At 37.6% G+C, this 16,833-nt stretch overlaps 1 protein-coding gene across 2 annotated transcripts in view; it reads right to left on the bottom strand.

The window, feature by feature from the left end:
• pigg (phosphatidylinositol glycan anchor biosynthesis class G) overlaps positions 1–16,833 on the bottom strand; it is a 94,538-nt gene that overhangs the window by 42,319 nt on the left and 35,386 nt on the right. For both annotated transcript variants that reach the window (XM_042493498.1, XM_042493499.1), the window contains exons 7-8: positions 12,667–12,884; positions 9,747–10,031 (exon numbers count right to left, since the gene is read on the bottom strand). In XM_042493498.1, coding sequence (XP_042349432.1) covers positions 9,747–10,031; positions 12,667–12,884 — 503 coding nt within the window. The remainder of the gene's footprint in view (positions 1–9,746; positions 10,032–12,666; positions 12,885–16,833) is intronic.

Here is a 16,833-nt window from a genome sequence, read left to right as displayed (position 1 = left end):
TTCTGTTGCTGTCATTACACGGGTTAGATTGCAGCTTTGAAGGACCATCTCCAGAGCCACTCTTCTCCTGGGGAATGGTCAGTTTAACATCTGCCCAGTTAGCATTAGCTAATTCTGCAGCAGCTGTTAAATAGTCCTGACAAACACTGTATTTAGAAAAAGAGGTTGTGCTTCAACAATGAGATTCTCAGTGGAGTGTTAAACTCAAAATCCAATGAGCTCATTTCCAAAAACTGAAAAGGCAGCACATAGACAGACAGCAGACAAAATATTTACAGTTCAGTTATTTATTTCACTTATTTTATAGTGATGTTAGGCTATATAAGTAAAATTTGAGTATTTTGTCCTCCTTTACTTGAAGACTTGAGATGTGCTATGTTTAAAATTTTTTGGAGAAAGTCCAGGCAAACTGACACAAAAACAGTCGTTACACCTGGCAATAACTGTTGGGTAAAGTTAACAGTTAGCCCTGTCAACGTGTATACAGGCAGACTGTCAACTGTCCCTTGTGTGGAGCTCACACTCCTACAGCAGTTGTGTCCTATAATGGTGAATGAAATGATTCATGTGTTTTCTTGAGCAAGGAGATCCAGTTACAAGTCTTCATTTGAGATTCATTTGGAAATGTGTTTTAATGCCAGGTGTGAACAGAAAGACTTAGAGTGGCTCACCTATGATCGGATCACCCGGGATGCATGTTAACACCAGGTGTAAACAGGCTCTGTGTTAAACAGAACTGACCTAGGTTGCATGCCATGACAATGATTAACTTACCCACAGCCTCAAATGTTGAAACATAGCCAGATAACTTTTGAGCCTCAGCCTCCAGACCATGAAAGCACAGGGAAGACTTTGTTTGCTTTATCTGGATCCTAAAACAACATTATGTAGCTTTTAGTTGATTGTTGAGCCTCATTCCCAGGTTGTCAAATGATTCTCAACAATCAACTAAAAGTTGCATAATTTTAAGGAGCCGCAGCATTTATTTATGGATAAACTGAAACCTACATTGTACATTTACTACCAATACCACTCTTTCTCTTACTCGCTTGACCACACACATTATGTAGCTATTCCTCATTACAGCTACACTACTCTTACATGCATCAAGCCATCTCAACACCCTATGAATATAGGACTGCACAGCAACAACAAATGTGGATGTATTGAGAAAGTGGATCAGATGATTGATCACAGAGGCAAAGATATTACCAGCTGAAACACCATAGGGCCTTTTTATTTGGAGAACATCGACAAAGAGGGAAACACCAACACACGACCGACCAACGGTGTAACTTCACTCACTTCATCAGTGACAGACTTTTGCCTCAGAGGACTGGCCCCCACTTTGCTGCAGTCCAGCCTAAAAAAGACAGCTTATTAAAACGTTGCTCCTCACAAAAGTTTTCAGAGACGCAATTATTATATTTGTTACGGGGGTCTTTTTTTAATGATGCTGGTATTTTACACCTGGCATTTCTGTTTTCTCCAATTTCTCTTCTCAAATATTCGCCCACTTGTCACCTCCTTCATAGACACCACTTTTTTTTAAATGAAGTACACTCACCTTTAGGTTATTAAAATTCATTCAACTGGAATTCTAATCACATTTTTGTTGGAGTGTTGAGTTAGTAAGTGTGCTTAATCTTCCCGTCGCAGAGAAACTAATCAGGATACCTCTAATAAAAGGTTTGGATGCCGTCCATAATGCAGTCATTTGTCAAGCCAAAGCAGGCACAGCTATGCACTTTGAACCAAACTGATTCAAGTGATTATAACAAGACTTTATCTGTCTTTAGGTCATTTCTTACCCTTTTCACCCCTCAGTTTGGAACTTTCTTGCACAATATCTTTCTTTTCTTGCTTAGTGGTTACTCTTGTTGTATTTTGGAAGTATTTAAATAAATTGATAGTTGCCGAAAACTGTCGGAAAAGATGCAAAATTGACAAAAGCTGATTTCATCCTGTCAGAATAATCTTTCCTGCACATCATAATTAATGCTAATATAGTGTACACTAAAAGAGTGTCATTATCTAGTCTCAATATCAAAATAAGTGTGTCAGTTATGATGTAGAGGACACACACTCATGTTCTTCCTCACTCAGGTTATTACAGATATAAAGATTTTGGCCATGGAGATAAGCTATGATTGTAAATGTCTAATCACCGTTTTTGGAACAAGATATATCGGTAATAAATGGGACAAATCCATAAAATGGTTTCAGAGTAATCAATAAAATGTTAAAATTGATTCCATCATCAACTTAAAGTCAATGTAAGGAAGCTGAAATGCTAATGTGGCTTTACTCTTTACGGTCCCTCTAAGACTAGTAAAAAGTTGTAGTTAAAAATATATCTGCAGCAGGATTTAGAACTAAATGAACACAAGTAACAGCTTTAATAGCTGAAGACAGATTACAGCTTCAGTTTATTATCCATAAATGTATAGTGTTATGAGCTTTTACAGCCTGTAGCATTTAAACTGTGGCTGGTCTGCCATTTAGGATCCAGCACTTTGATTCTCCTCTGTGTGTTTTTTAATGCATTTAAGATACAGACCTATGTGTTAATTGCATTACTTTCCTGACATAAATCTTCATTATAACACACGGACAGTAGTGCTGAAACACCAGTATATTTTTAAATCGATCATTATTCAGACATTTATTAAAAGTAATGCCCACACATTCTCTTGTTTCAGCTTCTAAAATGTAAGGTGTGCCTACTTTTCTCTGTTATATAATTGTACATTAAATTAAAAATATATTGTGGTGTGGGGATTTTTTTTTACACTATTCTTTGAAATCATTTTTAGACTGAGTAATTAGTCAAATAATAAAAATAAATGATCACAGGTTTAAGGATTAAGACATTAATTGCAGCAGTAACGGTAAATTAATAAGAGTAAATTATATTTTCCATTTGATTTTATGGTTATTGTGTCATTAACAGAGACAAAACGGTAAATTTTCCCTAAATACCTATGGTTCATGTCTGTTTAATGCATTCATTGATTTATGCTGGGGTATGCAGCTTTATGGAAAGGGCAAAAACCCACAAAAAGAGCAGAATTTTGATAATACACCCCTCACCTACGGCTCTCCTTTCTCTATCCTAAGCCCCTCCCACCAGACGACCACACGCATATAAACACACTTTACGTGTTTCCCATACACTAACTTATTTAATCTTATTTCACTGTAGCACTCTCTCTTTAGAAGACCACACATGAGACAAAAATTCACTACCACACCCTGCGGCCCCTCTGCTTTGCTCTTCGCTACTGTGGACTGCTTTGCTGAGGGGGGAGTGGACATGCTCTTCAATATGTCAAACTTTGGACCTTAATAAAATGGTGATGTATGAGTTTTACAAACATGAGGAAGTGCAGAAGTCTAGTGTTCTCTCAGTCCTCTTAAATTACAATATGCTCAACATTTATCGTGGAACTTAAGCCCAATCACGCAAGAATAAAACTGCCTACCTCAGCTTTAAGTTGCCTTCATGACGTGAGCCGAAACTTTCTGACTGTTCTACCTTTCAAGCCAAAGTCTGGTGATTTCTCTGCTTCTCTTTACTCAGCCAAATCATTACCTGCCAGCTGAGCTAATGCATGCACACTTTTTTTTTTTTTTAGACATTTTTGTGACGTTCACACTTAAAGAAAATATTCCACAGTCTTTTCAAGAAAAAAAAAAAAAACTACAGTACATTTCCTTCACATGCTCCAGTGTATGGATTTGGGAGTTTATTTTTTCACCCAACCTAATGGCCCGAGTGGATTCCTTCAGACTTTTCTGCCCTGTCAGCACTTTTGCAAAGTTCCCAAGAGGGAAATGAGATGTAACCTTTACAGATAAATTATAATGAGCAAAGAGGTGCAGCAGTAAAGAGGACTCATCTTTTAAGCCAATTTAAACAAACACTTAAGACTGAATGCGTCCACCTTCGGAGTAACTAGTCCCACTATATCTGATGGATAGCCCGCATTTAGAGCAGCTATCTAAACATCGCTGGCACTTACTTTTATTTGTTGAAGTAAATTTTAACATAACTGCTACAGGGGGAAGACAAAATAACATAAACAAATTTGAACCACAAAAAATCATCGAAGCACTGCTGCAACAGTGAGCTGTTAGAGATGATGTGGCCTCTTTTCTCCCTGGTAATCCTCATTAGTTTGACATCTTATATGTAAACATACAGTTTTTTGTCTTTACGGCCGACAAACACTAAAAACAGGCATTCATCATAATATGACCTACCTTTGTTACAGCAACTGTAATGGTGCTTACATTACTACTGTGTTTAAGTCATTTTTAATGATGTGTTTACATAAATCTGTCCTTCCCATTCCCTTGAAACATGATGCTCATGTAAATATATCAACTTATTTTTGTAGCTGTATGTGAAGTCAGCCCCTCCCTAAATCTGTTATACTAAAGAATGTTTTATTTACAGAGTTCACACTGTTTTCAAAAGTGTTTTAAGAAGAGCTGACATTGTGATGATTTTGACGACGTGGCCATAATTGCATCATTACAAAAGAAACAGCTGTAAACTCTGACATGACTGATTGCAGTTTAAAAATTTGAGCGATTAAGTCCAACAGAAGCTTGGGAGAGTTGCATCAGTCAATTATTTTCATGCAGCTCATGTATGTGGAGAGCCAGCAGGAAGCCAGCCGGCTCAGCCTGAGAAAAACTGCACTCAGCTGCCACTTTATTCGGCACACCTTGCTGAAACTAATGCATACTAATACAACAGTCATGCAATCAGCCCCTCCAGGATTTTGCACTTTTTGGGGGTGAATGTTGCAGCCATAAATGCCTAATTTCATAGCAGTTTTTCTCAAAAATTGGAGTGCATGTTGAAATGTTTTTAGGGCATTTTTTGCAATAAATATGCAGAAGCAGGTGAAAATTATATATTGTAAAACTTCAATTAATAGCCCGTGCTATTATTTGCTTGAATCACTGAACTCAACAGGCTTATATTTGGGACAGGTGTCTCAATGGGACAAGCTTTTATTTCCTTTCACACAAAACTGTTTCCTAGCAAGAACCTAGATGAAATTGTTTATTTATTGTTTACTCTGCCAGTATCACTTCTTCTCTGATGCTCATGGTATCCTAAAATTAGCTGAATAACTGAATTATAGAAAATCCTACAAAGCTAACCATGTGTGCAACATGTCCATATTAACAAAAGTTTAAACATTTATAATTGTATCTGTGATCTAAGCAGCTAACTACCTTTAACTCCAGCCAACAACCTGGTTTTATATATCCAAAGAACTTCTATAAAAATGAACTTCATGGTAACCAGACAGGCCTTTGTCTGCTGCTTATGCTGCTTTAGTGGACACTGTGGCTAATTGATGGGCAAAAATTAGCAAACAAATCTGCAAGAACTAATCTTGTAAGTATCATTTATGGTCCCTGTATAACATCCAAGTGCTCATGAATTACAAGCATTTCCCACACGCTGTTACCATATGGTACTGCTCTCGCTGCCTGCTACGATGAGTGAATGAGAGGCGGTTGAATCGGACTCAAGTTCAGACAGCCTTGCAGCTGCACTCATTGAACGAGACAGAATAAACCGTTCTCTTAAAGTGGGTAAAGTATGTGAGAGAAAAGTATGAAGCACATATTGACATCCATTTATCAATCGGGGTCAGATGTGTCTCTGATAATGTCGCCCATGGTTCAAAACTGTTTATCCCTATTTTAATGCAGAACTTTTGGGCATTGTCGTCCACTGTCTTCTTAGCAGTAATTTCTATTCGTAAATCTTAAACTGATGTGGGGGACTGCTATGCTTGGTGAAAATCACAGGAAACTATGATGTTTGGTCAAATTTGTGGAAAAGTTGTGGTCATTGGACAAAAACTGCAAGGCTGCACAGAAATCAAGGGAAGTGAATGAATTTACACTAACTGTTGTGACTTCCATTCAGGCAAATTTCCCTTAGGGGACAATAAAGCTGAAGTTGAAGTTGAAGTTGAAGTTTCAACTTCGTGATTACTTTAGAGGATGTTGTTTTTGGTTGAACTGTATTGCAATAGACAGAGAGCTGATTCTGTTATTCAGCCTAACTCTCATTGATAAACTTAGTGTGGACAAAATAATAGAAACACCTGTTGGTATAACACAATACAGTTTAATAGCACTCAATATACATCCAGGGTGAATAAACACCTCTAAAACTTTGGAAACACTGAACATTCAAACAGTCACAGAGGGAGATTCATTGCAGGACTGTTGTGTTATTCTGCATTACTTTTAGCGTGCCTGAGTGTATAGTAAGCATACTCTATGGGTCCACTGAAGCCTGACACTATTTTTGGTTTATTTGCCCAGTGAACAACTTTCACTGGAATTAACTGGGCAAGATCTTGGCATCCAGTTCTCTTAATATATCCATTCTGCAGCTGCAATGACTGATACTTGGTGTTAACCAGCACGTCTATTGCTGCTGTTTTCGAACAGTCGAAGGTCTTCGGGCTATTTTAACTTTTTCCATCAGGCCGAACTGACATAACCCGCCTTTGGCAACAAGACGGCATAACAAAACTTTCTCTAATTGAGAGTGGAGGGCACAGTCACTCTGGAGACACACGATGATCTCTACAGATTCATTCATTTCTGCTGGAATGGAACATTTATGATAAGGGGTGCAACGATCGTGAGGTTATAAAGTGCGTTAAAAACATATGCCGTTTAAAATGATGGATGATGTTCATCAATGCGGCAGTGTGTTTCAGACATGTGAGCTGGTTTTAATGGATTTTGAAAACAATGGGAGCCTGTGACTTCTGGGACGCAGAGTAAACCTGCAGCAGAACAGACTGTGGCAGCATCTGTAGCTGATTCACGTCCCCTCTGTTGTGCTCTTGGCATTAACAGTTAAACTCTGTAGTTTTAGAAATACTGAGTCAGGGTTCCTTTAATATAACTCTCATGGTCACGGCACTGAATGACAAAAAGAATCTCATACTTAATATATGTCTCAACAAAACCATTTTGAAGTTTCTGCACTACCTCTTTGAAATCTGGAGCGACATCACTGCTCATCACTGCTTTAGATGCCTATCACAAGTATTTCAATCTCTGAACCCAAGCAAATTAATAGTTTTATTTTTTATTTTTTTTCAAAGAAATGGGAAAAAGCCATGTGCAACATGGTAAGAAATGTTTTACAAATTGCAAGAAATAAGCAGATTTAGTAAATTATTATTTTTTTAAAGCTAGTGAAAAATGTTTAGGTAAAAGGGACAAACTACACTTATAATTATCTGAATTACACATTTAGAATTATGCTACAGAATATTTGTAGCCCTTTTTCCAAGTTTTGATTGCCTTGTCTTATTTTCTTCCTTTTTTATCCTTTTGCATTTGTTTGTTTGTTTGTTTGTTTTACTAATTTCCAGGTAATTCTCTTGTACTTTTTACTAATCGCTTGCTAATTTGGGGGTTATTTCATCTTGTGTTGCTCACTGCCTTCTTACCATGTTTTTTTTTAAAGGAATAAAGACATTTTTCTCAGGTTTCAAGGGGTTAAAACATCAGAGAAGTTTTTTCACTGATATAAAGTGTCCTCACAGAAACCATAAACTACACATATCCTGAGATAAAACAAGGCAGCCTATATATTAAAAGATGGAAATACCTTTGAAATTATTGAATAAAAAAAAGGACTGCGGCACTTGCTTTTGCTAAAGAAGAAGAAAACCCTAAACTACCAGAATGCACTGCACTACAGCAGACCAATAAATGCTCCTGTTGGTGGGTGACAAAATGCAAACTTCTCCATATGACATAATGGCGGCCAGCTGGTAACAATCTCATATCTGGTAAAATGTTCAGCTAAAATATATTTCTGAAAGACTTCAGGAGAAAAAAAAGGAGTAAAAGAATCTTGCTTTATAATCGTTCAGCACTGCCTAGTTTTACCGTTCAATCAGATTTTGGCCTGAGTTTGAGAGAGAGGGAGAGAGAGAGAGAGAGAGAGAGAAAGAGGAGAGCGCTTCAGCTGTATAAGGAAGATAAAATTGAGACAGAATGGCACTTCCTAACAGAATGTACAAAACTCCAGCCAGTCCAAACAAAATATTTCCCCAAATTCAAACACAAACATCCTGATTTTGACCTGATTACCCAAATAAACATATTGCAAATCCTGCTGGGGGAGCACATGGAGAGCCGCAGCCTGGCAGCAAAATATGTCTTTACCTGCCACACTCTGAAGAGCGCACACCCTCACACACACACACACACACACCCACACACACACACACACACACACACACACACACACACACACACACACACACACAGTCATCATCATTATTATTACTGTTTTATTATTAGTTCTCCTTTAAAATATTGTTTCTGATGTCCATCAGTATGTTCATCTTGCATTAGATAATGTTGTTGACATAGTAGTCGTTGTTCTTGCTCTATATTCTTCCCTGTATAAAACATGTTAAAATGTGCTCTGGCAATACTAGTCAATTGTGGTCATGCCAGTACAGCCGCCTTACTTTAAAAAAACTGAATGAATTTAACTGAGAGAGAGAGAGAGAGAGAGAGAGAGAGGGAGAGAGAGAGAGAGAGAGAGATGCAGGTCTATTTCTTTTTTTGATCTGCTAATTCTTTGTGTCCACGTTGGTGCAGCCTGTCGTTCGATCAACAGCATACAGCAGAGTTTCATGAGGCAGGCATTGGTTAGATGGTTGAAAATCAACAAACTAAATGGTATATGGACTTGCACTTGTATTGTGCTTCTGTAGTCCAGACCACTCAAAGCACTTTCACACAACGAGTCACATTCACACACAGGTATCCGAGGCTACCGTACATGGTGCTACCTGCTACTCAGCTTTTAATCATTCATACACATTCACACAGCAAAGAAACAGCCATCAGGAGCAATTTTGGGTTCAGTGTCTTGCCCAAGGATACTTCGGCATGATGACACGAGGAGCTGGGAATCGAACCGGCGACCTTCTGATTACAGGACAACGCGCTCAACCTCCTGAGCAGAGGCCCTTCAAAGCTGCTCCCTACTTATCAGCTAACCATTTTCCTGTGCAATACTGTAGAGTAGTTAAGGAGTAATTAAGAAGGCTCTTTGCAATCCCCCATTAAAAACACATGATAAGCTGTGCATACAGCCAAGCACTATTTGATTAATATAGACGGCGCCCGAAGTCTTAAATCAACTAAGACACACTCGGAGTGATTTTTCAATTGTCTTAGTTCCAAGAAAAGCTCCTAAAACTTTTTTTTTTCTCAGACCTTTGTCTCACAGCACATTCAAGTGATTTAAAGCTGCATTAGTAAAGACTTTGCTAACTTAGCTAAATCACAAAGTGGGGGTACAACAGACAAGAGCGTGCTATCCCCCCTGAGCCTCGGTGGATTTAGGAGATTTCCTTTCAAATAAATTCTGATGGTCTCGTAGGTAATGTTTCTCCACCAGCAGGATGTGACAATTTAAATTTATAAAAGCAGAAATCTATCTTTTAAACAGCGGTTAGTGAATCCAGCTGTCTGTGGGTCGAAAAACTAACATGAGATCTTTTTCCTCACTTTAGAGTTCTTTGTTAAACCTGCTAAACTGTGAGGTTTTACATCCAGATCACATGTGCATACACCTCTGAGGGCAAACATCTGTTCCACTCTCTACATGTGAGTGTGTTCGTGTGTGTGTGGTATATTTAGGTGCACAGACTCACCTTCCCGTGAATCTTTGGTCCCAGGGGGAGTCGGCGCGTTGCCATGGAGACAAGAATACAAAACATTGCTGAGGAGAAGGCAACAGCAGCAAACACCAGACCCCAGGAGAGGCTGCAGAAGTAACAGGAGCTCTCTGCCGACGTGCACACCAAGACGTGCACTGAAGCGAGCAGCAGGCACAGGAGGTAGAAAGGCAAGGAGAGCAGAGCTGAGAGGACCGGGAGGTCCACTGCTGCGTCACCGCTGAGGGCTTCAGGCATCGCCAGCAGTAAGACCAACAGGAGCTGGAGGGCCAGGAGAGAGAGAGAGAATAGAGAGGGACGAAAAACAACTTAAATCGACTTTTTGTTCAACTCATACAACCACAGAAGGCTAGAGTACACAGTATGAGAGCAGTGGAGACAGTGTTCCTTTATTTTGGCAGTTACACGTGTATACCATGAAGGATTGTAAGTTACTGTTTGCAAACATGCTTGCAAGTGAAAGTGAAATTAAAAGCCAACCCCAGATTCACTCTTGCTTGGTGTTTCGCCTCATTATTTTTCTTTTGGGCTCTTTGTCTCTTGGACACCTGCTGTGTACGGTCTAGCACCTGGTGGCTTCCTTTTTATAAAGCCACAGCCTCATCTGAGCGTCTATGGGTGTACATGCCCAGAAACCTCCCGAGCACAGAAAATAGTAAAAATAAACTGCCACAACCTCACATCTGTATGAGTCCACACCTTGTTTTAAAAGGAAAACTCTGCACATGGAGTATCTATATCTTAATGAGCAATGCCATTTGAAACTGGATGCACATATAATGAATGTTAAGCGGGTCGGTACATGCTTAAAGTTATGTTTAGAGTTTGTAGTGTTAGTGTTAAGGCCAATCTATCTTATCAAAAGATTCTTCTTCGAGACGGAGCAGCAAAGCGCCAAATAGATTTGAACGCTCCATTTCTTTGAACAACAGCTCTCTTATTTTAGTGTAAAGCGTCAGATTAGATTCATGAACGCACCCTAAATTTCTGTAAATACAGCATAAATAAATGGCAGTGAAAATGCGTCCTTTATCGGCGCAATCGGCACCATACGATCTCATTACGTTTATTGTTTATATTATGTAGAGAGTAGTTTTTTTCTGTCTGAAACTTGTGAAGTCGCATACATCACATTGATACAGAGTTACAGTGTTCCTGGATGGTTAATTAAGCTTCCGATGCATTCCTTTGTTATATTGTCCCAGTGAGACTATGACAGTTTGAGTTTTGTGTTGTTTGTTGTAGCAGTTAGCTGGAGACCTGCCTTCGAAAGCTATTGCATCTTCTGTGTGAGCTATCATTACAGCTACACTATATTGTTTACTTTCAGAACCACACAAACTAAAGTGCAGTAAACTGACCAACTGTCTCAGGAGTCAGTATTTAATTTGAGTCTTAGGGGAACATAGAGGGTGCATTCTAACAGATGCATGCGTGATTATAACTAAAAGCAGCCAGCCAGTAATTACTGAACTCCACAACAGTTAATCAAAATGATTACGAAGGGGTTGCATCCAAATCTATTCTTTTTGGTAAAAAGCTTGTATCGAATGTAACAATCATTCTGTTGCTTTGCAACTTTCTGTGAGGCAGGAATGCCTTCTTTTGGGGCATATTTCCATACAGCGCAGGTCAGGAAAGCTGTTGGGACGAATTACAATGAGCCTCACCATCAAGGGTCGTGTGGCTCCCAGCTATTTGTGTCCAGACAGCCTTCATTCAGTTGGCATATGTGCTCAAATTTGGAGTGTTGTTTTTGATTTGCTCTCTTGTTTGAACTTCTCGCTTCTCGTATGCCAAACAAATCAATGCACATTGCTCAAAGCAACCAGAGTCTGCTGTGCCGGCGACCAGCTGACCACGCAAAGGCAGATGTCCATGTTGTCAGAAAAGAAGGCCTTTTAGTGCTGGAAATTCAACAATGTTTTCCTTCTAAAAATCAGGAAAGGGTTTCAATATTAGTGTACAGTGTAAAGCTTGTTTACCAGAAGTGAAAATGCTGTCAACACAGCTGTCAACATTGTTGTTAGATGTCAAACTCAAGGAGACATCTACAGGTACTGTAAGTTAATGTAACTGCAGTCATGCATGAAAAAATATCTGTATTTGCCTGGTTTAGTCTGTTGTTTTTCAGTCTTCACAGCTTTATTGCTCTGAGCAAACTGGCTTTCAAAAAAGAAAGAAGGAAGAAGGCATGAGCAATAAAAGAAAAAGGACCCAAGAATTAGTTATAAATAAGGGGGGAAAAACAAGAAAATTACCTAAAATTAGTTTAAAAAAAAAATGAACACAGAAATAGAGGGGAAAAAAGAAGAAAAAGAATGTTAAAAAAAAAAAAAAAACAAACGAAAAAAATATGTTGCAGAATAAGTATTATTTTTAAGGGTAAATATTTTACTAATTTTGTAACTGAATTTTAAATACATAATTTTGATAATTTTAAATACAGTTTTTCCCTTGCTTTTTTGCTTTTTTCCCTAGATATTTTCCCTAGCTTTAAAAAAAAGAAAAAAATTCTAAATTGACTTATCTTTGTGTAACAAATCTTACAAAGTTGCTCATTGCCTTTTTTCCCATGTTTTTGAAAGAAACTGCACCAACTTGCTCAGGGTTCAAAGGTTTAAATACGGTAAAAGGCATCTGAAGGCAGCACAAGAAAAATGATGTCACTGCAGGTTTCAAAGGGTTAAAAGAGTAATAAAAGGTAATTTAATATTTTAAGTAACATTGAATAAAATCGTTACATTACTTATTAGATTTTTTTACAGGGTAACTAGTAATCTATGACCTATTACATTTCAAAAACAACCCTCCCAACACTGATACTGGCCTACCAGCTACATCAGTTTACCTGTATTTAGAGTGCTTAGGATGAATGAAGTTCTTGTGCGCTCACCTGAAACACGAACACCATGCCTGCGATCATGGAGTACATGTCGTACTTTCCCAGCTGTTTGCTGAGGGCCGAGCTCATGGCAGTCAGGGCCTCCAGATACTGCTTCAGCACCTTTTTGCCCATGCTGGAGAGCACCTCAGAGGTGTTGCCCTCCATTAAGAGCTTCATCCAGCTCCCATGAGCCTTTTCTGCCACGCGGAAATGCTCAAAGCCTGCCTCTGAAATCAGACAGAAGTGGGGAGGAGGACATCCGTATCAACAACTTGCATGTTGACATAGTGTGAGCATTAATCGGGGATTACTCAACACTGATGTTTGCTGTCAGGTATACTCACAGACTTGGCTTTGCTGTGATATGTTGTAAAACTTTGTGTTGGAACTGCAGCAGCTTTCGCATTTATAGAGATGTGTCAAAATGAGGACATTTGCAGCATCTCATTATTAATGTCTGTGTGTTTCCTGTCACATTCATTTTGCACTGCTTATTTATCACCTAATACCATCTGATGCATCTGGACAATTAAACTTATTTATGAAACCAAACAATCTGTGCTTTCCAATCCACTTCTGTTTGCAGACGGCCTCCAGACTGGGTGCAATATTTCCCAGTATTATAGGAGAGCACTGTTGTCAACTGGCAACACAATTTCCTTGTTTCTATATCAACAGTCTGTCACCATATTGTGACATTTTAGCAATGTTGCAAGCATGGAGGAATGCCTAAGCTATGAATAGAGTTGGAGCCACTGGGAGAAATGCAGTTTTTTTTAAACTATAACCTTATTTAAAGACACGCTGAAGCATGCCTATCCTGCTGCATTTCATCATAAAGAGGCATTTTCTTACTATTTGTCTCATTATGAATAAGAGATTACTAATCCTATTTATGACCTCATCAATCATGCTGATGCATGTTGGGTGTTTCAAATGAGAAATCTATTAACGTTCAGTATTTTCTTGTTCTGTTTTCTGTGTCGATAATGTTCCTTAAATTGAAAAGATGATAATATCCCATGGTAAAAACCATTTACTCCTGGAAAAAAAAGGCAATGTATAATTTGTCAGGATCCTAACAACGACAAGCCATGACTCATTCACGTGTTTACTCAAAGCAGACGAAATGATGCCTGCGTTCATTTTACTTCAGTGCTTAAGGAACATGTTCAAGGACAAAAGCAATGTGGAGGTTTGATTTGCGGTATACATCAGTGACAAACACACACACACACACACACACACACACACACACACACACACACACTCCCAAAAACAATATTTTCCAGTATAACACCTATCTCAGCAGCATAGGCATAGGGGTGATAAATAGTGACTGTGGCTTTGGCAGACGGAGGGGTTGGTAGAAATATTAGAACCTTAAGCCACAGGCATGAATCATACAATATCGATGGCCCTAGCCATGTTTCATCTGTCGAAAAGTGCAGAGATTGGTTAATGGCCCTCCAAGATGCCTGAGGTTAGAAGCACAAGAAAAAACACACTATGAAGATTGAAACAAGGCCGACAGTGATGGATTTAAAAATGAGTTTTACGAGGAAAGGCAACATTTACCTTTACAGTGTAATGCAGGGATACTTTGTTTGGGGGCCACTTTTCAAAATGATAGGGGGCCAGGAACCATTCGCAGCAGCTGCATACATGTATCTCTGATTTTATTTTTTTTTCTGATTTAGGATTTCAGGATGCTTTTAGGATTTTAGGAAAATTTTTTAGAGTTTGAGGAAATTTTTAAGATTTTAAGACATTTCCAGGATTTGGGGAAAATTCTATGATTTGAGGAAATTTTTTTAATTTTAGGAAATTTCTAGGATTTTAGCACATTTCTAGGATTTTACGATGTTTCTAGGATTTTAGGAGGTTTTTTTTTTTTTTTTTTTTACAATTTTTGGATGTTTCTAGGATTTTAGGACGTCTAGAAATTCGGGACATTTCAATGATTTTAGGATGTTTCTAGAGCTTTAGTACATTTCTAGGATTTTAGGACATTTCTATGATTTAAGAATGTTTCTATTATTTCAGGGCATATCTAGGATTTTAGGACATTTCTGGGATTTTAGAAAGTTTCTAGGATTTTGGGATATTTTTAGGATTCTAGAACATCATGAGCTTAGCTAGAAACTCTGTGGGGGATGCAGGGATCCATCACTGGTACTACCTTGATAAACAAGCTCTATTGCTGTTTTATACACTCTGGCATGTTATGTATACCAAAAGTACAACAATACTATAATTATTATTAAAACACAATTATTTTATTTTATTAAAAAAATTACTTTATTTTAATTAGAAAATGGTTAAGGGCCACCAGGCACACTATTGGGCAGTATATGGGCAGTAAGTTGAGTATCATTGTATCATTAAATGTAATAAAATCTAAAATGGTACCAAAAAGAGTAAAATATTTCAGTTTGACTACTAGTGAAGAATCTAAATGGCTTTTTTCAGTTTTAAAAGTGGGGTTGTATATGTAGGCTCCCAATCAAAAGGGCTGTCTGAAGGTAAAGCAGAGACAATATTCTAAATAAAGTGTATACTCAAACTGATATCTATGTTTTTAGGTGGCTAAAATTTGTTTTACATAATACTCTGAATACGATAAGTATCTTATACAACCCCTATTCGAAATAATCTGAAACATCCTTTAAACACACTTTATCAATGCAATGTTGGGGCCTTGGAGAGTCCAATTAAACTTAAATTACATACATGGGCACTGATTCCATTAAAAAAAAATCACAATTAAAACAAATATTTAACAAAGACTCACATTTTCCATAGCAAAATGTGCCAAATCATACACCTTAAAATATTTTAGTACATTCAGGAAGGAAGGCAGCCTTGTAAAAAACTTAAAACAAACAAAACAACCAAAGTGCTCAGGGGAACAGCTCTTCCAAAGAGAATCTGTTATTACTATGCAGCTTTAATTCCACCAATCACATCAGGCTATGTTATGATTCTGTAACAGAGTTGAAGAAAATCCAACAAATGGGGAAATATTGGAGCAGGCTTATGTCTGTTAAAATGATTAGTACGAATGATGAAAAAAACATGTATAAAGAATACAATTTAATGTTTTAAGAGAGAGTGCAGTTGGAATACATCTCATTTTTATAGTAATTAACAAATGAGATGTTGCAGTGTAGGAAATACACCCATTAACAGCCTTTATAATAGGAACATCCATTAAGGTGAATACAGAATACATACTGGGTCAGTTTTATTGCAATGTGGAAAAGAAGAGAAATAAGTTAATAAACAATAATAATAATAGGTCAGAAAAATCAAAAAAGGTTACCAACTGGGAGAATGAGCTGAATTTAACTATTTTACAAGAATTATGGAAGCTGTTCTTGAGTTTGAGAAAAGTACTCTTTGAAAATTCAACTATGATTTTATTTTATTTTTTCTATTACTACAGCTGCAATTGTAGTAAAGTACTGTAAGGAGATTTATATCAATCTGTTGGCAAAGATGTGGGGAAGAAGCCACCTATCACAATAATGTATTCCTTTCTTCCCAGTTTTGCAGGAGTAAAATTATAAGTAAAATTATGCAGTATTTCACTGCACACTCCTCTTGGAGCTACAGAAATCATTACTGGGTGGAGCACCTCAGTTGCTCTCTCAACTAAATGACAGGAACCCCTCTTTTCTTTTCAAACTAGCAGCAGCATTTAAGTAGATAACAGAAAAGAAGCAATAAGCAAATGTAAAGGCACAATTAACAAATTTAGTTAATTTGTTTGTATATTAATCATTTTTTAATATATATATTTTTGTGAAAAGTGATGTAGAGGCAGAACAAACATATATCATTTTACTTTTATATTATTTTGGATTGAACTTTAAAAATGCGACTTTCATGTTCTGTGCATTAGTCTTACTTTAAGACAAAGAAAACTGATTGCAAAAACTTAACAGAGATTGCACAATAATGAGAAATTCTAAAATACCCAGTTGCGTCACACTCAAGCTGAGAGTGTCTGGGCATTATGAATCTTTTTGAAAAGAAGAAATTTCGATTGAAGTACTCTTTGTCTCCCTGATGAGACATAATTGAATACTGCTTTCTTTTCAGACAGACAGCAGCTTTCTTTTGAAGCAACTTTTCTCACACCGAGTTAGATTTGACCCCAACAGGTGTCCA

Source organism: Plectropomus leopardus, chromosome 9, assembly GCF_008729295.1.
Source record: "Plectropomus leopardus isolate mb chromosome 9, YSFRI_Pleo_2.0, whole genome shotgun sequence".
Classification (NCBI taxonomy): domain Eukaryota; kingdom Metazoa; phylum Chordata; class Actinopteri; order Perciformes; family Serranidae; genus Plectropomus; species Plectropomus leopardus.
Note: the sequence above shows the minus strand (reverse complement) of the source record. Positions and strands in the feature narration are given on the sequence as shown.